The sequence below is a fragment of the Motacilla alba genome, chromosome 10, assembly GCF_015832195.1.
Source record: "Motacilla alba alba isolate MOTALB_02 chromosome 10, Motacilla_alba_V1.0_pri, whole genome shotgun sequence".
In the NCBI taxonomy this organism is placed as follows: domain Eukaryota; kingdom Metazoa; phylum Chordata; class Aves; order Passeriformes; family Motacillidae; genus Motacilla; species Motacilla alba.
This window is the reverse complement of record NC_052025.1, coordinates 11600849-11625663: the sequence shown is the minus strand read 5'-3', so window position 1 is coordinate 11625663 and position 24815 is coordinate 11600849. Positions and strand designations below refer to the sequence as shown.

The 24815-nt window shown below is 36.3% G+C and overlaps 1 protein-coding gene across 1 annotated transcript in view; it reads right to left on the bottom strand.

The window, feature by feature from the left end:
- EFL1 (elongation factor like GTPase 1) overlaps window positions 1-24815 on the bottom strand; it is a 63268-nt gene that overhangs the window by 33217 nt on the left and 5236 nt on the right. Inside the window, exons 8-15 of the mRNA XM_038147070.1 lie at window positions 24350-24473; window positions 23442-23518; window positions 23170-23306; window positions 22268-22390; window positions 20767-20866; window positions 11897-12048; window positions 11031-11209; window positions 10232-10367 (exon numbers count right to left, since the gene is read on the bottom strand). Coding sequence (XP_038002998.1) covers window positions 10232-10367; window positions 11031-11209; window positions 11897-12048; window positions 20767-20866; window positions 22268-22390; window positions 23170-23306; window positions 23442-23518; window positions 24350-24473 — 1028 coding nt within the window. The remainder of the gene's footprint in view (window positions 1-10231; window positions 10368-11030; window positions 11210-11896; window positions 12049-20766; window positions 20867-22267; window positions 22391-23169; window positions 23307-23441; window positions 23519-24349; window positions 24474-24815) is intronic.

The following is a 24815-nucleotide window of genomic DNA, read 5'->3' as shown; positions in this document are numbered from 1 at the left end:
GCTGTTTGTTACACAGGATTGTGATTCTCTGGGAATCATGTCCCTTCAGTGGGGTTATGTGCTAAAGTGACTCCAAACTGGTCTTCCCCACTCTGACTCCATGCCCTCAGTGCAACCCCCCACTCCTTTTTCTGAACTCCTTGAAGAAGCTTTGCTAAGAACAGACAATGCAAGCAGAGCAGAAACATGCAAAGGAATAAATGAAGGCTTCTGTGGCTAGTCCCAATGTAGAAGTAGAGGCATTTCACAGCCACAGATGGAATTTATTTATTGTAAGGATGCTGTGTATTACAGGCACCAGGGCTACTGCATAGTAAGATGAACACTTCTCCACACCAGGGGGGAAAGCAGGAATCCTGGTCCTCTCCCCCTTACACTTCACAGGTTAGGAAGTGCTCCAGCAGGAATTTAGAACACATTCAAGTAAATTTCCCTCACAGATTAGTGGTTTTGCATAAACAGTGCCATTAAAAGGAGAGCTTTTCCGTTTGCTTAGGCTGTGGTTAACTACAATATTCTCACATAGTGTTACTTTATTGACATGGGATAACTAAGGTACTACAAATTAGAGGTAGAATAACAAACAGAAATACAGAGAGAAAGGTGGAATAGAAAGGGAAAACAAGAGGTTAAAAGTAAGATTTGGGCTGGGGAGCTTAGGGGAAAAGGGTCAATTTCAGAGCCACATTAACACTCCAAAAACAGCTGAGGGAGGTCCAGCCTAATTTCCACAGTCCCACTATTACTCTGAGCAGAAAGCAATTAGTGTAGCCATGAAAGTTAAAGAAACATTCAGAGAGGAGCTCCTTTTCTATAAAACTGTAGCTTTTCTCAGGACAAAGAAAGTGTCAAAAAAAAAAGAAGCTGAACAAGACAGTTTTCATGGCACTGGCTTTACTTAACACTACACTGCCTCTGAAACCTGTACATTTCCAAGTTGAGCTAAGAAGTAGGAACCATGCTGATTGTAGATTTTTGGCTCTCAGACTACTCGGTGAGATTAATTTAATTTAGAGTCAAAACATTTGCAGATTTTCTGCATGAAGGACTGTACATTAAAAACTATAATCCAAAGTTTCCACTACACTGACAGTACTGTGAATCCATATGAGACCTTCATCCAAAGTTGAAATAGCAGAACTTTTCATATTGTACGAAAAACAGTGCCCTCTGGCTTCACATTAAACGGGAGTAAGAAAACAGTTTAAGAATAAAACAAGTTAACTGGTTCCTATAGCCAGTTCTTTAAAAAACATGGGAAATTACAAGACAATCCTCTAATTACCCTATTTTGTCAAGGAATCATAGTAACTCAGATGCCCTGAATATTGAGATATTTAATATACAAATTAAAATATAATCCTTATCAGACAGTTGTACATATGTTTCAAGAAACTGATACTGAGTGAAAAACAGGACAACACTAAATTTGTTATCTAGGACTGCTTTGTGCACAGGATACTTGTTTAAAGTATAAAGATGGGGAAAAGCCTTATTCAATCAAATCCACATAAAGGAGTTTCAAATTTGCAGAACTTTAGAAAAGATTTTATACAGAAACAGAGAAGATTAGATATTCAAGAGAACTGTAAATCTTTTATTGCAAAACACATATACAGAGAGCAACTTCCTGGTGTACTAAAGGTGAAAATGGAAACATTTAAAAGAAAGTACTCAGACGTGAACAACTATACAAAAGTAGTGACAAACTAGATGCAACTAACAAAGCCTACACTGCCCAGAGAAACCATGCTTATTTATCCATCACTTCAGGGCACAGAGAGGATAACATTTTGAGACAACTAAACTAACTTCTAGATCCAAGTTTCTCCTCCCCTGCCTGAAGTGTTACACATGGTAAATTTCAGCAGTATAAACACCAGGAATGAGACTATTTTCTATCATTAATACAATTACTTGAGTTATTTAGGTTGTGTTGGGAAAAGCACAGTGCTTGAGACTGCAAAGAATAAAGAAGCAGGACTGTATTTGAGGCCTAGCAAGAGAGAAGTTGTGTTAGCAACAGAGGTGCACACACATCTGAAATACATCTCTATGATACAGAAAGCAATGATTATCCACATGGATAACTTTATGATTTAATGTCATTTTTTACAGCCTTCTGTATTTTTGCAACTGCACACTTGAATAAAAGTCCAGCCTAAATGACACCTACAAGGCAGTATTCCAGTTATAATTTTATTTAGTTACCTGCCCCCAAGTACACCATGACTTGATCCTGACAGACATCTGCATTTCACAACTACCTTTTAGTACATGAACTGACTACCTGTGCAATGAAGCTGCAACTTAATTCATCTGATAGAAATTAAACTTTATCTGCCAAAAACAGAGACAGGAATAGCCAGATGATAAAAGTACACGCATCTTTTCAAAGATGTCAGGATTTGATTCATGTACACCATCACAGTAGCAAGAGAGATGTATTTTCCATAAATAACACTGCAAAACCCCAAATCCTTTTAGTGTAGAACTTCTTTTCTGCATTGGTAATTGGACACATTCCTAAAGAGATTTGATTTATGGTGTCTTTTTCATGTCTGAATGACTATACATGAATTTACATGCAGAAAGGCATGTATTTTCAAACCCATTTGTGCTTAAAGCAATTATTTTGCACCTATTTCTGAAATGACACTGAATACTCTGTTTGAATTTTAGAAAACCCATGGTCACATTAAGTAAAATTAAAAACAGGTTTCTGAAAGTTTGAGTTCTACAGTAACAACCTCTAAAAAGGCAATTCTCTAGCATATTTAATTCAGAAGGAAGAAAACCCTAATGCCATTTTGTACAGGGGGATAAATTTTCAATTATATAGTCTAAATACAGAGCCTTGTTAGATCAGATAATTTACACCTCTGTTTAAAAACTGAGCCTCAAACACTAACTCCTCAAGTGAGGTCTGTTTGCTGAATCTCTCAGGCATTGACTCTGATGCCCTGATGTCCCAAACTGATGTTTCCCACTCTTGATCCAGCATTTCATAGCTGCACTAACAGGCAGAAAAATGGAATGCTTAGAAATGGAATGCTATTAACTTTGAGAACAAAACTGAAGCCACTGTGGTTCCTCTATGATAGATCCTCATTTAGTAATGGATACTAAAGTCTCTTTAGAGATTTTCCACCAATCAAGGCAAGTTAGATGGTTTCCCTTAGAGCCACATCAGAGGAAAGGAGGGAGCAAACAGCTACACTACAGACACCTACTAAAAATGCTGACATTCTAGTTTTAAAGAGGATACTGGCTTTAAAAAAATACACCAAAGAAAAAAAAGCATGTTCCAAGCAATTTTTATAAGCAGACTAAGGGGCATAGCATTCAGGCTCTTCAAATGAAAACATGAGGTCATTTCCCCAAGTGATCACTGACGCATCTCAGTGTGCTGTAAAAAATCCCAAATGCAACATTGCAGACGTGAGCTGAGCAAATAATCTCAAAACTTCACCTCTTACCATTTTACACTGATCATAATTTGCATTAACTACTGTAACTTCTTCTCTTCATACAGTGTTGGAAATAGGTTCATTAGCCAAGTAATAAATATGGATATTTCTGTAGGTAACTGTTCTCCCTCTACTTTTACATGCACTTTCACAGAGGAAGAGACTGAAAATAGTACACTGATGCTGACTTAAAGACAGTAAGGTGTGAAATACTGGGGGAAATCCCTGTCTTTTCATTTTAAAGAGACTTGCAAAATTACACCCATCCAACCACTAAGAGAAGATTTGGAGATAAGCCAGGTAGTACCTGTGACCTAAAGCAACAGCTAGCTACTGAAAGGCTGAGTAACACCTGCCCAGGGCACTGACTACAGAGGTCCACTCTGACACAGGAGGAGTAAGGCCCCTCTACCACTGGCCCTGAATTCTGAACAATGAATAGCAGTGTGGTAACAGGCGCTGGACAAATTTGAAGTCTCGTGATCAAGAATCATTTATTTTTTGCAGTAAACTCTGGGGTGATAACCAGACAACTGCATGCACCTCAGAGCCTGTGCCCACTCTATTTCTAGATGTTTATACTAAGGAGCTGCAGAACATGTGCCTGCTGCTGTGCTCTGAGCTCCTTCAAGCAGCAGTGCTAGGAAATTGTCTCAATTCTTGTCAGCCTCACTGCTGCCCACAGGCACACAAGCAGCAACAACCAACACCGACAAGTCCAGGCAGTTTTCCTTCTGGTATTATTTGGGAAACCTCAAGCAGCAGCAAGTAGCTGTGTGCATACAAACCCCAAAGAATCAGGAGTGCTTGCCTCACATTTGAGAAATTATATAGAAATCTAATTTCCATTCACACAAAAGCTCAGTTTTTACAGATTATAAAAATTAAAAGTTGCTATAAAACTGACAGAATGTTTCACTGCATTCTCCCCTTCCTCAAAAATGTAATCATTTGCATTTTTTGACATTATAATCCAGCAGGGGTCAAGAGCAAATTTACAGGCATTGTTATAGATGAATGTATTATGACTTTAGCTTAGTCTTACACAGTTCAAATTTTAAACTATGATTTAAAAACCCCTTGTATTTTAGTGGCAAGACTAAAAACATTTGTAAGATCTCATAATCAACTCCTGAAAATTAGAGCAGAGAACATTCCAGAAGCACTAGAGAATTTAGAAGTGTTTCTCCTCAGAAAGGATTACTACACTTATGATTTCCTTTTATAGTCTTAACAAGCTTCAGTCAGAAAAACAGAAAAAATACAGATACTCAAAAAGCAATTTAAATTCTCAAAAAATACCCAACCAAAAAGACCCACCAAAAAACACTAAACAAAAAGGGCTTTATAAGGAAACTATTAACCATTCAAAGTATGCTTCCAAAAAAAATTTAGCTGAGTTAATAAAGACATATGTCAGTGCTATAACTCTGACCTAAGACATGGCACATTTTTTTCCTCTCAAGTGATATCCTGATATTGATTTGAAAAAAAAAAAAAAAAAAGTTTGTCAAGTCAAAGCCCTCAAAATAAACCACATGAAATGATAAGGCAAACAGGGCAAAGGAATCTCAGCAAATGATCAGCAAAATACACTTCTAATTTCATTTGGTGCTAGTTCATTAGCTGTGCACTATGTCATGCTATGTTGTTCTCTAAGCAATACAAATTTCTCAGCCTGCCTTGTTAGAAGCACACACAGCAAAGAGCAGGAACTGCAAAGGGACTGAATCCACTACAGCAAAAATAGTTAAAGAAAATGGTTTCAGTTTCCAGCTCTGAAAGAGGCCAAGCAACAGATTAACTACTATGTCTTTAGCTCAAAGAAACAACTTGAACATATTCAATTTTTTCAACAATTTAACTATTAATAAACACATTAACTGAGTAGGAAATTAATATAAACACTATGGTGTCAGGTAAACGCAACAGCCCATGGAGATCAAATGTCATTCAGCAACAAAATCTATTCAATTATATACCTTTTCCTTAACAGGGCTGGATTACTAAAAGCAAGTTAAAAATGCTATTTTTAGCCTTAGAAGGCTATTTTATAGATATTAGAAGATGGCAGTTAGAGATAAAAACTGTAAGCATTCCAAAACGGAAGACAAAGATTTGAGTTTTCTTTGTTTCATTCAGTAGTTTGGGCTAAGTTCAGTAATATTCTGGAGGAAGACTGCCCTCCTGTGTTCACCCAGCACAGCAGGCTGGGCTGAGACAGCCCCTGCAGCTGGAATCACTTCAAGCTGGCGATTTTATTTATTTAATTTTTTTTTTTTTAAATAATCACATTACTGATTCAGAGAGTGAAATTAGCCCACCAAATGTTTGCACAGAAATACAAGGCTGGTGAACAGCAGGCCTGTTCCTAGTGCTCTCACAGAAGGTGGCAATGCCTGCTAGCTGGCATCAGGCCTAGAAAGCCATTCTGGGCCTTTAAAATGGCATTGCTGCGTGCAGCTGCTCTTTGCTCTTTACAGAGGCTGCTTATTAAAAGCTTCTAAATTGTTCAATGAAGTCCTACAGGAATAAAATGCTTGTTAGACACCTTGTAATGAGGTTAGCTGTACTCCTTCACACCAGCTCCGCATGCTACTGCAGTTCTATGGCACCTATCTTCAGAAAGGTACCAAAAAATCCAGAGGAATGAATCCATCATCACCCACATTTCCTGCACCACATTGTTCCCATGTCAAGAATCCTGTGAGTGCTTTATAAATAATTAAAACATGAAAGAACACTGTATGGGGAAACTAGCATTTTCGAAATGGAAACACCAAGGTACACAACAGTGTGTCATGTAGGAAGTCTGACAGTGAGCTGGCAAGAGGAGGGACTTCCAGATTGCTGCTTTTAACAATGTCATTTGGTAAGTTAAAAAACAAAATGCTCCTAATTTGGCAGAACTCTTGATATTCACATAGCTAACTGCATTTGAGAACATTCAGGAAATCATCTAGCCTCTTATGAGCCCTAAACTAAAGCACTACAAATCTAGTGGCAAGGGAAAAACTTTGCTTTTAACAGTATTCAACAAGACACAAAAAGCACTACAATAGTCATATAGGCAGCTTGGAGAAAAATCTAGGTTTTGTACACTGGCAAACACAAGACCATTGTTAGGGTACTTGTGGATAAAAGGCAGCACACAGATCAATAATTTCAGATGCATGTAATTCTGAACTCGTGTGTGTGCATGCAAAACATGCCTTGAGATAAACTGTACTCCAGTTAACAAAAATGTATCACTGAATGATCCTTCAGTATTCACTTACACAAATATCTACACCAGTGTTTTCAAATATGTGTTGTTTTTATATCAGCACTTGTTTACATTTCTTAGAAATGGTAATCAATATCCAGTATGAGAATCCTAAGCCCTTGATGTGTGCATGATATGATCACAAAAAAAACTCCACTGCCTCTTTTCCCTATTTTTCAAATACTTCTTTACACTACCTCCAACAACCCTTTTTTTGCAGAGAACAGAAAAGGTATTTTGTTTCCTATTATAGGACAGAAACAACAAAAATTTGAAAAAAGGGAGGGAGAAAAAAAGAAGCTATTATTCTGTGCATCTGAAGGGCATGCACTTGTTAAATCTTTACTTAGGAGCCCAAATTACTTTTTCCTCACATAGTGCCTCATGATTATTCACTTTGGGGATCACTCAGTTCTTTTTACAGTCTTCAACCACAAGAATTTCACAACAATTGTTGCAAAGTGATGCTTTTCCTGTAATTGTACTTTTTCTTTGACTGGTTCAAGCAAATAAATAAAGTAAATAAATAATGTATTTATGTACATAAAGGGAAGAGATTCTTACATGGGAACAAGCAAATCAACCATCCCATCTTCTTGCATTCCCCGTAATTCAGACTATTAATAGTTCAAGACACTTACTGGTGTGAGACAGAGTTTTAATTTAGACTAATATTCTTAACATAGAAATATAATAGAAATTATTTAAAACTTGCATATAATAATCTCCTTTGTGGAGTTTTCAATACTGTTTCAATTTAAGTTATTGTTTTGCCTCCTGGTAAAGAAGCAACGGTTTTTCCTTCATGAAAAGACCTAATAAGTGCTGCTTCTCCACAACCTTCATTAATATAAAAAATGAAAAAGAAAAATTGTTTATGGTAGTGTTAATTCTTCTATTTGTGTAACTGCATTATCAGTCTGTACAGCTTGTTAAACAATACCTAACACTACTTAGCAAACAGCAGTTCTCACATACAACATCCAAACTAAATCAATTAATGCATTCTAACTAACCATTTCTAATTTTCCTTTTCAGAAGAGAAACCAAGCACTAGCAAGGACAGCTATGGTAATCAAATTAGAGAGCAGTGGATTTCAGGCTACAGCCAGGGCTCACCTCCTGTCAAACACCCCCTGTGGAGATGTCTGCATGGCAGCAGGAACCTCCAGTGCCACTGATATTCCCAAGGGAAGTGTCCCATCAGCTACTGTAACCCTCACTAAACTAAAGAAGCTAAACCCTCTGGATAGCCAGATGATTGTCTACATCAAGCTCCTTTCTCTGTTATATTTTTGCTGCAGAAAAGAAGGACAAGCCTTTAAGGAGCATGGGACAGTTCGAATGGCTTGCTATTTGCACAGATGATATGATGGAAGCAAAGGCCAGTGTTAGTGTCTGTAAGACAAACACACTATGCTTCATTGCCCTTTCTGCTTGGGGTGTTTTGCAACCTCAGATTTTTATCAATTAAAAGGAGAGTAGTATTTTAAGCAAATATTAGTATTACTCTCCTTTCAACTGAGCAGAAGGAATAAGGGATTCCATCTTCCCATCTTCAGTAAAATGACCTCTGTATCAAGCTTTGTCTTTGATCACTAAACCTTTCCATAAGCCAGTATAAAGGATGAAAAGGCCACTTCCTAGAATCAAGCAGATCCTTCCTTGTAAGAAACAACAAATAAATAATAGCAAAAACCCCCAAACCCTGATGAAAAAAACCTATATCATGAGCCCTAAAGTGGAAATAGGCAGTCATGATTAACTGTGTATTCCTTATGGCAATAACTTAATTATACAGAGTGAAACCACAGAGCTTTCAGAAAAGCTTCCTTAATTTACTGGATAATCCACAAGCAATTTCCTTATATGGCTGGAGAGAAATCACTGCTGTGTGCACTAAAGCTGCAAGACAAATGGCCTTACAAATAGAAATCACTGTTGCTAACTGGAATAATAAAAGTCTTGCATCACCATTGTTGCACATTCCTTTCATATAAATGCATGGCATATTCTTCTGAGTGTGATAAATCATCATCAAATCATTAAACAGCTTACTGAATTTATGTAAATTAACAGTGCAGCCTTACAGGGAAATGGGAGAAATAAAGGAAAGGCATTTAGGATTTTTAGTCTAAAAAAAAAAAATCTTTAAAATTACATTAGGTTTAAAAACTCAACATACAGATTCGAGCTAATCTGCACCAGGTAAAAATGAAAACTTGCTTTGTGTGATCACTTGATGATGTGATGGTAAAAGATGAAATACCAAACATAGTCTGGCTAAGATTGACTGTGAATGCTGATCTTAAAATTCCAATGAATTCTTCTAAATATGACCATTTAGAACTCTTACTACTCAAGCAAACTGCTTTTCTTTATGGAAAAGTTAAACCTCACTGAAGAGCAGCCTTCAGCACTGGACTACCAACAAATTCTAGTGGAATCTGATGGTTACAGAAACCTTTCTTAAAATTTGGTCCAACTCTCAACACCAAAGACATAAAAAAAATCCTCATAATATATTTTCTCTCTGCTGGAGGCAGCTCCAAGGGTATTTACTGTTTGCTATGCACAAAGACCACATCCTTTTATCTTTACCACAAAGTGTTTTGGGATGGGTTTCTCTATATTTTTCCAAACTCTTAATAATTTTTGAAGTAAACAAACCATGCACTTAATATATTTTCTCACATTCGCACTCAGACACACTCACTCACTGTTTTCATACTGCAAATGGTCAACTAGAATCACACTACAGTCAGGCATAATTCAGAATTTTAAAATATTAAGCTTCCAAATAAAACTAATTCACGTGCTGCTTATGTTCTGAATGCTAGACCCATGATAAAAGAGACAAAGCATGGTTAGCCGCCTAAATTAAAATATTTCAACCCTTACAGAGTACACCTATTTTTCATTTTCTGTATATATACACCATAAATTTCTAAAAATTAGGCAGTACTCATTCTAGAGCAAAGCAGCTCAGAATCTGGCACAAAAGAGCATAACTCAATGATTAGGTTGACTTTTACAACTTTGTCCGTAGAGAAAGTGAAAAAATTGCCACAGCCATAAAAGAAGTAATTTTTAGCACCAGGGTTCAAATAGACCCATAAATAAAACTATCCGCCATCCACATCAATAGTAAAGTCACATTAAAGAATTTCCACTGTTGAGAAAATATTATAAATAATCCTTGCAATCTATGAAATATGGAAATTTACTACTGCCTTTGGCAATTCCTGGCAGCAATGCTTACCTGGCAATCATCCAACCTGAAGATAACAGGCTAAAGTAATCTGTACTTTTCTCCTATTCAAAGTGTACAGAAATCCCAATTTAATTAGATTGCCTTCCCTTTTTGCACATACAACATGCTTAGAAATATTCATGGATTTAAGGTTTCTTATTTATTAATCATATTAAACCAACTTCAGTGCATCTTGGATGACATAAGGATTCAGGCTCTAGGAAATTAAATCCTAGTTCTTACCCAGAACATTTCCTGCAGGCACTTCCTCGAGATCTTCAAGCTCTCTTCCCATAAGTAAGTAGAGGTTCTCCAAAGTGCAGCACGTCATGTGAGGGACTGCTGGCAGATCATCAGTGGCAGAGCACTGGGATGAAATCTACACAGAGCACAAAACCAGCATTTGGACATTCATCACTTAGCTCTGATAAAAACTTCTTCCACAAAACCTCCTCGCATTCCAAAGCTTAAAAATACAATCCAAAGCATTTTCATCTCAAACCTCAAATGTTGGAAACCAACATACAGTCCCAAAAGTCCAGACTTGAGGCAAACACGTGAATGGTACCAAGATGATAAAAAATAATGCTTTCTTTGGCAAATTTTAGGTGTGTACTGCTTCTACCTCACTTATATTATCACTGAAAAAACAAATGTTTTGAAGTAAATTCAAAGGTAATGAACTTCTTTGATCAGAATCTTAAAACACTAACCACCATATTTTTTCAATACTATTGTGGACCTTCTCTTAAAAAATTCCTTTTTCTTTCACATTTTTTTTCAAAAACAAAATAAACACATACTGGATTCATCATTAGCTAATACAACACTGTACTTAAAACTATTTCGGAAACATTACAGTTTATAATGAGTTCACAGACACAATCAGCTATTAGCACAACTACCTAAATTACTTTGATACTTTTTGGAATTATTAATTTCAACTTTTTTTCTGTCTTTTGAGTGAGACGCGTAAGAAGTTAAGTCATCTGTTTTTCAAAAGAATCCCAAGTTACTGCAACAGTTCACAGTCAGCTCTTACCTTATGCAAAGACTCAGCAGGATCATATTTTGGTCCTAAAACAAAGATTTTTTGCCCTCTTTTCACCACACCACTGAACACTCTGGCAAAAGCAATGAAATACTCCTTGGTGTCTGCTTCCTGTTTCACTGCCTTTGAGGTCACATTGTCTCCTTCACCAGGGAGCTGCTGCTCTTCACCTAACCAGTCAGAAAAAATATATTAAGTATAAAAACACTGTCTGCCTCATCATCTGAAGGAAAAAAAAAAACAACAAACCCATATATATTATATTGTCACACGTGGCAGATCCCAGAATTGTTCCCATTAAAACAGACCTTTAAGATCCTGAAGTCCAACCCAGCACTGCCAAGTCCACAACAAACCCATATTCTTAGTGTGACATGTTTTAAATATCTTCAGGGACAGTGACTCAGCGACTTCCCTGGGCAGCCCCTTCTAATGTTTTATACTTCTGGCCAAGAAATTTCTCCTCTAAACCTTCTATGGCACAACCCGAGTACATTTCCTCAACCCCCACAGCTGTTACCCATAATGCAGTCCTGCTGTTCACACCCTGCTTTTGTACCAATTTTGGCGTTGAAAATAACTCAGTTTTAGGCAGAGCATCTCCTTGAAGCATCATCTCCCTCCAATGACTCAAAGTACTGAGATCAAGCACATTCTCAGGCTAAGGAACATCAAGCTATGGCACTATTTCACCGTTTATGACTTGTCAGCTTTCTTACAAATCCCTCCCCACTCTTGGTTCAGCTCCAAGTATTGCACTTTAGACTGGATGATTCACAATGTGGATTTGCAAGATGCCCCTTGGCAACACTATTAAACATTTTCCTAGAAGATCAGGTATTCAGGGTACCACACACCTTTTGTATCACCAGTGCTCCCAGTTACTTCAGGTGAATTTTCAGTTGGGGTTTTTTCTGACAGCTCCTTCCCTTGACTTGCGGCCAATTTTTCTGCATGCCTTCGTTTGGCAAGTTCCCGCCGATGCGCAATTTCTTCTTGAGTTAATGGCCTACATTGTATTTTAAAACATTAGTATTTGGTAATGTCATTTATTTTAAAATAAATTCAATAACACTAATTAGAATACTATATTTGACATAAGTAAAAACTCATGCAGAATGCCTTTTGTCCCCCAGTACAATAATTTTAAGTCAGCTAAAATTAGCAAACTCTTCCTCTACCATATTTAGACTTTCATTTTTCTTCCAAATACAGAGATCAAATACTGTCATTTTTAATTACTCGTGTTACCTTTATTACTTTAAGGTAATCTTTACAGAAAGTGCTCAAATGCAGGGAAGAGTCTTTGCTTGTTGAAGCTCCCTTTCATAAAGTGAATAAGCCCATTAAGGCAAAAGATTTAAAACAGACAACAACAACAAAAAATAATTTTAATAGGCTGATGCATCCATCTACTCACTGGTACATCCTGCCTTAAAGCAAAGTGCTTCAAAGTATGATTTAGAGCAATAAATAATAAAAGATAAAGAATATTATCAACACTCTTACGTAAGGCAATATAAAGAGACTTGTTTGTCAGTGCAAGCATTTTAAACAGCAAAGTGATATTCATTACACACATATGAAATCTAACAGCATTGCCCAAAACTGTCCATTTGATTTTTAAATCTGGTCCTAAATAAAAATGTTATATAATATTACCTTCTATTTGATGATTTTAAAGACTGAAAATAAACTCAGACACTAGTCATCTTCTCTTTTCCGTTATTACTCTGTTTCCATTAATTTCCCATGTAAATGAGGGGAACTTAATCATTACAGATACTTCTATGAATAACCTGTTCTGTTTACTAACTTCAGTATCAACAAATTCTCAAGTAATGTGTTGTTATGTGCCTACGTTAAAAAATAATCTTTAGTGCTGTAACTTAAAAGCAGAAGAAATAATGAAGCTATGTCTAGACAATTCTTTAATGGAACCAGAATGCTGTCAATGTTGATTTTGTCTAGTTTTTTTCCCCTACTGGGAGCAATGAACATATATATTGCTTTCCAGCATTAATAAATTTCCAAAATAAAAACCAATTTATTTTTTATATTATATGAGTATTCTTACTGAAACGCTAACTCCAGAGAAGGAACAGAAGTCTTTCTACCATAAAAGATGCATTTCTACAACCCTCCTGGACAAACCAATCCCAAGTCTTGCACCATGACTTCAGCTGAAGAAGGTGAACACAATCCCACAGCAAAACCTCACCTACACAATTTGTCCTGGATTTGCTCACATGATGGAAACAAAACCAACAGTCTTTAGTATTTATATGGTTTAGGATTTTTTCAGTCAACTGCATCAAGCACACAGCATTAAAACAAGAAGGGCCCCATTAGTAGTTTTAGCTTGTTGAGCAGCCTTGGACAAGTTACTTCCCCTCTTCAGCCTCCACACTTACAAACACAGGTCAAGATTTCCTGAAGAACAACAGCAGCAATGAATGATAAGGGGAAGAAAACCACAGGAAGCACTACAGCAGTAATTTTTGTTTACATAAAAACCATATAAATATGATCTCAACTGAAAAAAAAAGCACAAAAAAATGGACTCACTTTGCTGTATCAACTATTGCACACTTTGAAAAAGGGAAAAACCCTATTAAGCACAGGTCAAAGGTTTTATGTGCAGTCAGTAGCAAGAGTTACTAGACACCTACTCTGCTCTTAACTGGATTAATTAGGGGCAGGAAGTCTTGAACAGATTACATGGCTGAGACTAACTCACTGTCAGTAAGGTTTTTATTTATATCGTAATCAGGATGGTTTTCTGCATGTAACACCTTCTGCAAGAGACTCAATTTAAAAAATGAGACACTTCATTAATCAAAATTCTTCATAGAACTTGAAGAAATCACTTCGAACAGTTATCATGCTTATCTTGAACCCAAATGATCAATTTGAAAGAGTAAGGAAACCATACAGAAGTTTAAAATCTCTCTAAAAATTACCTAAGAGAGGCCCCAGGATAAAATGTCAGAATTTGAAGCACAGACTTTCAGAACTCAGAATCTGGGACAGACATATTGAATATTATGGAAAAGGAGAATGCAGGAAAATCATCACCACTGCAAACTTCTTAGCAACTTAGTTTTTTCTTTATTAAAAAAAAAAAAAAAAAAAAAAAACAAAAAACTGTCTCTTAAACAGTCATGACAGAATTAAGAATATGTATCTCTAAAATTTCAAATACTGTGGTATTTCTGCTAGGCTTGTTTATTTTACTGCTGAAGAGAGCAAGGCTTAACAATACAAAATCCAAAGCAGATGGTGGAGAAGAAAACTTTTTTATGATTTTTTTTTTCCCTGAAGGCAGCCGTTCAAAGTTATTTAAAGGTTTGGAATGTCAGAAAAATTTCTAGAGGAGATAGATTGATAGGGAAAGTACAGATCAGACCGCCAACGGTGACATAAACATATTTTATATAGGATGGCATAGTATACATACAGGGACTATGTATGCATTCCAAGATATCTGATTGTCCAAAAATACATTTTATTTTTGTAAATAATCCTGAGAGTAAATGAAAAAAGTTTCTTTGCTTTTTTCCACTTTATATGTTATTTTTCAATATCAGTATATTTAGGTGTTAAGTAGCCCTAACTACAAATATCAAAGGTTCCTTAAGATTCTGAATGCACTTGTCGAAGTTGCAATATATATAAATACACAGTAATACTCTCATTTTGATAAAAAAGCAGATTGAGCGTGGGTGGGACTTTTACTGCAGGTACAACCTAGACTTCTATCCTGGCTTCTGTCACCATCAATTTCTATAAAATTAGTCACTCCCAGTAGTATCATTAGAAATAACAAAAAGATAATGTTGTCAAATAAATCCTTATATAGAGTTGTAACACAATCAAGCAGAACATAGAACAAGATTAATGCACATAAAGCCCTGGATCTGCAACAAAACCAGTTTCAAATTATACCCTGAATTATTCAACTTCTCCAGTTGGCAAAACCAATCAGAAGTCATATCAGAAGTAAATTTTGAACAAAAGCTGCCCACACCAAAAGAAAGCTTGGTTCTTCTTCCCCCCTTCCCCTTTTTTGTTCCATTAGAAAGGAACAACAGCCTCATAATACTGGAAGAAAGAAAAATGGCAAGATGCAGTCACACAAAAACCAGAAAATAAAAATTCTGTAGAAGAGAAAGAGAGATTCCCTGACTCCAGAGAAATGCTACAGCACCCAGACATGGGAGCCTGGAACAAGTAATGAAATGGAGCTGGCACAGAAGGGTGACCACACCACTACCAACTCATCCTAAACTCAAACATGTGGTAAACAAATGCTATGGAAATAATAATACCGGAAAGGGTATCATATACATGCTACTGACATTTAATAGATTGCTGATTAAAGGCATTAGATTTCAGGGAATGTAAGCAAGTTCCTGCTGACTTCTCTGATTCCCACATTCCCCCAGGATAACACATTTAGTTCAAACTGAATGACAACTAAACTTCCTTATGCAATCAATCCTCTGAACATGACAGCTTTTCTACTCTTTCACATTATTAAAGACAGACTCCAAAAATTCACTCAAAAATAGTGAATAATCAGAACAAAACTGCCCAAGATAAATTTGTCTTTGATTATTGAAGTGTTATGTTTATGTTTTTAACCTCCAGACCATTTTAAAAAGGAAACACCACAGTCAAAACATCAACTGCTTTCTAAAAGACTAATAGTACTGCCAACAAATGTCTGTGATACATCTCTCATGCCATGAACAATGGTTTCCAAGTTCTGAGAATGCCTTCTCTCCATACAGCTTTTTCCAGTTCAGACTGCAGGAGCTCATGGACAGATGTATGACTTCACAAGGTGTGGATGGAGTAATTTCTGATAACATCTTTAAATCCATGTAATTACTAGAGAATCCTATTCATGACTCTGCTCTTCAGAATTAAGCTCTAGTGAAATCATTGGCTGCTGCTCTGCTCACCTGGCACTCAAAGAACGCTGTCAGCAACATCCCTAAGGACAGCTGGGTCAAGGGCAGTTTGCTATATTTCAGTACAGTGTATGTCCAGTGGTCTCCCATATCCTTTAGAAGCTCATTAATTTCTGGATTAAACTACTTAATGTCTACGGAACAATTTCCATTCACAAACTAATGTACATCTACTCAGGCCATTTACTGTCAGTTCTACTGCAATGAGACTGGTACACAATTCACAGGAGAAATAAATGTGTTAACACAAAAGGAACAACTGAAAATTATCCAAATCACAACTTACACAAAATTTCATACAACAGTCTTACAGGACTCTTTCAACAGGGACTACTCAACTGTTTGTATTAAATTATACAGCAGTTATCATTCATTCTGAGACAAGCAATGAAATAAGGTATCAATCCCAAGCTGTCACACTGCCTGGAAAAACACTCCAGACTGATAGAGCGACCTCTGATTTATCTCACATGCTGAGTGTGCAAAAAAGAAAAAAGAAACTTGAAGCAAAACTCTTCCACAATGCTACAAGCTTTACTCACTTAAGCTCACCATTACACAAACTACAGTATGTCCAGAGATTCAAATTTCAACCATTACTCAATATTTCTTTCTTGGATCAGCTGCCAAGGTCTTAGCCAGATTCAAATGTATACTATTACTGAAGTCTATTTCATGACAACCACAATAGGGGTTTTAATTTTTGAAAAGCATTTATTAGTTATGCAACTGGATGCAAAATTCAGATGCTAACCTGTAAATCTGACAGCCCATTCAGATGATACATGTTCTATTCATTTCTAGTGCACAAATTACAAGTTAGAACAAACTACTAACAAAAACAGAAGATGATGGGTTCTGATCACACTGAAGCTGCTGCAAGTCATATTGCCTTAAACACAGAAATTAATTTACTTGCAAGAAGATAGTAATTTCTTACAGAGCTTGGAGCTTTATACAGGTTCTCATTTTGATCAATGTCATTTCAGCTGAAGATCTGGCAAAAACCACAGGATTTTTTTCTCTATAGACTTTTGTAAAACCTTAGAAAGAATACAAATGAAGCACACTACAATCTGTTTGTTTAAGAGATGCTAACAAGCTGCACCACAAAACAAAGAAACAACTATCACTGTAGAATTGTATGGAGAAGTGTCTTTCAGGGTGACCTCTAAGAAAAAAAAACAGTTCTGATTTCAAGCTGACTGACGAGAAAGAACCACCTTTCAAATTATCTGGAGGAAAATAATAGAGGTATTATAGGTTTTATACCTCCCAGGCAGTAATGAAATATAATTTTAGTGCACTAGCTTATCTGTTCAATAGATTTTTCTTTATTACCACTGGAAAGTAGAAATCGAATTTCTTCAGTACACTTTATTTATTTACATTATTCAGGATTATAAGATGGATTTGAGGTAACATAAAAGGTTTGCTTCCTATTGCTCACATGGCATTATATCACTGCAGATTTACACATAAAGCTTTACTAAGTAAGTAGATGATTTCATCACAACAAACATACGATATTCAGTTCATATTTTCTTAACATTTTACATTAAATATCCCTAGTAATTAGTCGAAAGTAATTCAATTAACTACAAAATATTTATATTTTACACTGAGTTATATGAAGACAGAACTCTGAATCTCAAGAAAAGCAAACTCTTACATTTATATACCCTGTACCTAAATGCCAAGCTTGGCTTTTATTCCTACACCTACACTCGAGCATTCTGTCTTAGACTGGGGTTCAAAGTCACACACCAGTAGAAAACAGAGAGAGGAACAGCATATGCTAAATGAACACCTCATGTTGCACAAAGCAGTAGTTCAGAATAAATAACCACAGGCACCATTAAATAACCATTACAACATAAGCAACCATAAAGCAACTGGAGGAGGGGCCCTAATCTGTTCATCTTCCCTGCCCAACCAACAATTTACATTTTTGCCTGACTTGGTGGGAATTAGCAAATAATTTCAGAAGATCAGAAAGAAGAAACTGAAAGACAAAACACTTGCAATTCTCATTTCTTTACAAAACCTGGTAAAAACTAATGACATAGTGGTACCATACAAAAGTCAATTTACAAATCTTTCCAAGGAAAAATAAATAGAAGCTGACAACCTGCTTCAACTTGACAACTAACAATTTTACCATGTATTCTGGTATTTAAACAGTAAAAGCAAAATCATACCAGCTTTAGCATAGAATCTATTAATTTTAAAGTGACCTTCAAGGAGATATTAGTTGCCAACAGCAGCCTCAAAGGAGGTTGTTTTAATTAAAAATCCATCCTTTGTTATCATTTACTGTACACCCTGGACTTAGAAGAGCTTTTTGCTTTTCCCAACTTATGCTTAATAAGTATTACAAGCAGATGGCAGAAATAAGGCAAACTATCAAAAAGGACAAAGTCAGTTTGAATGTTCCAACAAAGTTACGAAAGGTAACCTTATCCAATACTGCCTCACAAAAGCAAAAAAGAGACACCAGCATAGATCTACATTTCTTCACTCTGGAAGTAGAAGACAAATCTTGAAAAAAAAAAATCTGAAGAACACTGAGATTTTTTACATGCTTAAAATCAGTCCTTCCCACTCCCAAGGGATGCAAATAATCTTAGGTCAGTCTAGCAGTCAAACATCAAGATACACAAGAGCACAGCTATGGTTCTTCAAAATGAACATGTAAGTGGAACGCACAACATGGATTAACGTTCTTCAATAGGAAAATGTGAAACAATTGGTAACAGACATAGTGTAGATATTCTGTTTCTCCCCATGTTCAGACATTCTTATGCAGCACCCTCATGGAATGCCAGTTTAAATACTGGATCTCACATGCTGCACTCAATCATCACGCAATTCCTATTAAGCACGATCTTCACTGAGTAAATGTAAATAGCACACAATGACCAATACAATTAAAAATATGCTCAAGAACCACTGGTACATAATGCTGTGTTTTTAAAACATTTGAATTCTTGAGAGTGCTTTCCTTCATTAGAACTAACCTCCTTTTCCAATTTCTTCAAGAACTGCTTACCTGTAGAATCTTAACAAATCAAGTATTGAGTAATACACGTTTAGCTCGATTTCTGTTTTTCAATTAATGGAAGCCAACTGTCACTTCAAAACACATCTTAGACATTACCTAATCAGGAAAAATCACACAGTACTAATAATGACTGAATCTCTCCAAGAAAAACACACATGTGATTTCATTTTAATGTTAGCTAATTAGTAAGTAATTGAATTATTTAATACAAAGGCCAGCAAGAGATACTTTTCACACCAACTACAGAGCAAGATACTCAAATTTTCAATGCACTGAATAAACAGGGAGAAAGGAGAGTAACTACAATACTGAAAATTTCTGTCAGGCGTATGTAAAAGCCACCTTTGCCCCTACTTCACATACTCATCACCTCAAAGACTCCTGATTCTCACAACAAATAAAAAACCAGGTCATTATCAGTGACAGAACAGCCAAAAAGGGATGGCCTCAGTGCAGTAGCCTCTGATAACTGGAGCCCATCCCCAGGAAAGGAGACAAAGCAGGAATGGCGCTGCTGTGCCACACCTGAGCGAGAGCTCCTGTGCCAGAGACACTTCAGGCAGCACTCGCAGCAAAACTGCACCATCTAGTGTCTGCTCAGCCCCTGCACACGGAGCATCTCCGAGGGCTAACAGGGCAAGGAAGATTCTCTGGCTGGAAAACTCATGGTAGATAACCTCGGTGAGAAAAAAACTGAAATAAATCTAGCAAGTGCAAGAAAAAGCTAAGGTAGTAGCAAATATTTCAAATATTACTACAGTAGCAGAACTGCTTTTTACACGAAGATGTAACACTGCTTTTAACACAGTCTAATTTAGCAGGGAAACTATCATTTTCTGTATTACTTTGCTTTACAGTGACAATCCCCCCAAAAACACAGAATGGCCAGTTAACATAGAAGTGCCTACTGAAAATACTCCAGAGGCTTGGAGGGAGGAAAGGTTAAGATGAACCTTATTCTTGTAAAGTCATTAGAAAAGTAAATTTCATTCTAGTAAAGTCATCAACATTTCTTCTGCACGAAAAGCTGGTGATTAAAGTAGTACACTTAAGTGTGCCAAGAAAATGAGATCTAGAAGGACCTACTCCTCAAAGATAATAGGATGGCTATTAAAAAACAAAAGGCTGTAACAAAAAAAATCTTCCAAACCTCCCAGAAAAAAAATCTTTGGAAGAGCATTAATGCCCTTCAGATCACTGTAAAAAGTTAGTCAAGATTTGGACTACTTGAATCAACCCATTTTATTTTTGCTGTTGCAATGGACAGGATGATCACTGAGCTGTTATCCCCAGTTTGATGGGAGTATTCCTTGGTACAAACACAAGCTGCTGTAAGCATGCCAATACAACCTTGCTGAAAAACCAAGAAAGTTTTACAACTCCATCATTTCTACCAGACATCCTGAAACTGCTTTACACTGCATGCATTAGGATGATATCTTTGGACAACAGCACTCTTCTCCAGCAGACCTGCTGTATCTTGTAAAACTACTGTGATTAAACAAATCACCTCCTGAACTCATTCAGAAAATCTTTACTAGCAGAAAAGACTTGACTGCATTTCAAGAATTCATCAATTATTTTCTCAGGTCTAAACCAACTTATCCATGCCTTCAACATAGTTATTTCTGTGAGGAAAAAAAAAATAACACGGATCAGAAAGCAAAATGTTACATTTTCCTACCTTGGTTTATTCTGTGGCAATGCTTTTGCATCAACAGGAAACATTTTGGAAACAAAGACAATAACTGGGGCTGTTCCTTCACTACTGCATTTCATAAAAGCTGAAACAAAACATAAACACAAGTTATTTTCATTTTTTTCCCTAAAAGTATGGACAAAGCTATGACTTTACATTAATTTTGTAGGTATTACTGTTTATTTCCAGTTTAAATAGATATTATGCTAAGGACAAACCAACAGGAAAAAGTAGAAAATTCCTCTGGTCTACTAATTTGATAACACTGTCTGCATCTTCAAGTGTTTCGCAATAAAATGAGCAAGACTTCAAAAATAGAACTCTTGATAAAAAACTACATATACCCCAATTAAACAAAGTTTACAGGCTAATTTAGATCACAATGGATACCAGAGAGCAGCACAGGACTAAGACTGAACACTATTTATTCAGTGCCTCAAAGTATTCTCCTTCCTTTCAAACTAAAAGAGGAAGTCCTGCAAATGTCCAGATGCTCAGAAAATCCTAACACCTTCACTGCAAGAACAGATACTCCTCAAAAGGTGAAAGATTCACACAACGCTCAGTCAATACATAGGAAATTCCCATTAACCATTTTTCCATCCAACTCAAAACATAAAATTCAAACCAGACAGTACTATCCAAAACTTCTAACATAGAAACTGAATCATCTTCTCCTACACGTCTCCCTTTTATCTGAAATATGAAAAGATCACAGAGCTAAGGCAAACAAAAGCACAAGACTACTACTATAAATTAGCAAAATACTCTGTGTGGAAGTCCACTACTTGCTCATAACCAAGAGCAGTAAGATCTAAGTTTACAGAGGCAAATTTCTTCCAATTAACTCACACTAACACAGTGTTGAATACTGTCTGGAGAATACCATGTTTTTAAATGTTCAATAAAGGATGAAAACCCAGTTTTGTTACCCCTGGGAAACAATTCCTAACAGCCTGTCAATTGGATGTTCATATCTCATTTTTAATTGACATTTGATATCTCATCCTCTTACATTTCTTGAAGCTCTCCTCAAAACACTGTGCTATGATTAATAATTAATTACTAAAATCTAATCAATACACTTGCAAAAATTAAATCCAAATTCAAACCACTGCTGGCTAAAAATTAATGATTTTAATACACAAGTTAGCAAAATATTCAATTCTCAATTACATAATGACTTCTACAGCTCAGAACTAAAAGCAAGTATTAACCTTGTATTCTTGTATTACTCCCAGTTTCAGAGTCCTGGACTTTACATCATCTGCAGCTTAAGTTGTCTAAAACCCAGGAATATATGGGATGGAAGAAAAATGCATGGCCATAAAACTGTGACACACCAATGACAAACATCAACAAAGTTACTGGAAGTGGAATATTTATAAATTTGCATATAGATTACTATACATCTTACAATCCAAAGACAAACAAAACCACCAGGACAGAAAAAAACCTTCATGTTAATGGGAGAACACCTACTCACCACTTTTCAGTTCCTGAGTTTCTGGTGGCAAAGAATCAAATGTTCTTGCTCCAACACACATCAGCTTTTCCACTCTCTCTGCCGTGATGTCCAGAGGACTGGGAATCTTATTGCACACCATAGCTAAAACACATCATGTAAAGGATACATATTTGTATTTTCTTACTGAACGCAACCAACAACACAAATGCTTTCAATGCTTCTTTAATTGAGCCCCATGTACTAACTGCCAGCAGCAGATCCAAAATCCAGCTCTGTTGTCACAGTGCATTCAGGTCCCTCTCAGGTCAGCCACAATTTTTTGTCATTTATCAAGGGCAAAGCTAAGGAGGGGTGGCTCACCCTAAGTGCAGCTGGGAAGCTGAAAACAGCACAACTGGGGCAAGATTTACAGAAGCAGCTAGTATTCATACATCAAAATTTGTGCACATCTACCATAATATAAGATAGATCTTATTATAAACAATGGGCACAGCTGACAAACAGCAAAGGCTGATTTTATATTAATATATTTTATGCCTGAAACATAACACCAGACATCATCATGGATGGAAGACCTGTATCACTGCTATAAACAGGAGATCAGCTTCTACCTCAGGAAAACAACTAAAACTTGAATTTAAAACTACATAAAGGTGTACTGCTGAATTACCTCCAGTTTCATAACTTTTTCTCCTAAAAATAAGATGTGCAAAAGCAAAAAGTTGGCAGAAATGCAAAAATAATGATAGATATGTAATTTGTCATGTTATAAGCAAGAAGATAGGTCCAGCTAGCTTAGGCACAGACATTAAAAAAAAACAAAACTAAATTATATCAAATCACACAGTGAAATATGTGAGCACACTCGGAAGTCTGAGAACTGCCAATAGAAAAAAAAATTGTATTTTTTTTAAGGATACAGAGGACTGCATCAGATATTGGTAGCCACTGACTACAAATGGCATTTAGATGAACTTTTGGGTCTGCATGCCGTGACTCCCGGGCACCAATTCTCAGTCCCAAAGAGGTAACTATCTTCTCTATTTTTTCTTTGTCTCTGTAAGGAAAATAATAAATAGATTAAAAATCCAGCGAAGCACTAGATAACCAGCACCTGTTATTTTTGAGTATTTTAAAAAATCACCAAAGCACATGGAAAGAGATGCCATAAAAACTTTACAGATGTTCTCACCTTTTCATAACAGCCTCATACAGACTCCAAATGTTGTCCAGCACCAGCTGCACAAACAAAGGTTTCTTTCCTTTTGACTGGTAGAAGACAAAAACAGCTCATTACCAGCAATTCCTCACTTTTTCAGTAGGCTTATGACTGCACTTTTCATTAGGAACATGTAAAACCTTCATTCAAAACCAAAAATCTCTTATAAGAGGAGGTATAAGGCACAAAATAAACATCAAATTTAAAAGTGGAGGACAAGGGTTTCAGTTTCAGAAAAAGAACCTGATAAATATGGCACGTGGCTACCCTGAGCCTGCTTATCACCCCTTTTATAACTATTAATCATCACCTATGTAAACAGCAAAAAAAATCATGATTACATGAAAACAGGGAAACTACTCTCTTCTCCCTTAACTTTTAATGGTGGAAATGTTTCATGCTAGAGAAGTGCAGTTTTCAGACCAGGGCTTCAGTACAGCATTCAATGGAAACTCCCTATGGTAAAAAAGCTTTTTCCAATCCTAAATGCCAAGATAAATGTGAATATCCTAAACCATTAGCTGTGGAAGAGCTCTTCAGAGACGACAGAGACCCAGTCACTACTCTTGCTTCTACACTGTTAATCTTCCTTTCATCTTGTGTGCTTCACTCGATGCTGAAACCTTGAATCTGCCCTGTCCCTTATTTAGTTAGCACTGGTACATGAGATTTCCTCCAAGCAGCATTTGAGTGGTCAAGTTTGGAATGTTCTGTGCTCCAAGAGGTGTTGCAAGGCTGTCCTGGTGACTTTACACCTCCAGTAACACTGAGTCAACAGGCACTGAGGTCAAGTTTCAGAATACACTATGAGGAACAGAATTAGGGGAAAAAAGGTGAACTCCAAAATAAAAAACAGGTTGTATTTTTGACACCCTCCATACCTGATCACCTTTCATTATCTTCTTTGCTTTAGTATTTAGATAATAATCTCCCCATAAAGTCTTCAGAAGTACTGCAGGCTTGATTCCAATTTTTTGGCTATATAGTTTGGCAAAATGTTCAATTCTGAAAGCAAAGAGAACATATTTTGATGGAAGTGTAATGTTTTTTACAGCAACAGCTTATGTGAAAATCAGACAAATTCTCAAATCCTTGATTTACTCCCACTTTTCCAATTGTCTTTACTTCAGTTCACATTGTTTAACATTTACACCTGCAAAAATATTTAGTCATAACAGATCAAAAACATCAACACTATTGGAACTGCTTTGTTTTGTTTCAAGTCAGCTTCAAGGCTTTACTTGAAATAAACATTTGTGTACCATCCCCTCAGCAAAAACTAAAAAGTATAACACAAACCTTATAAATACATTAGTGATGACTCTAGAACTTTGAAAGACTTCCTAT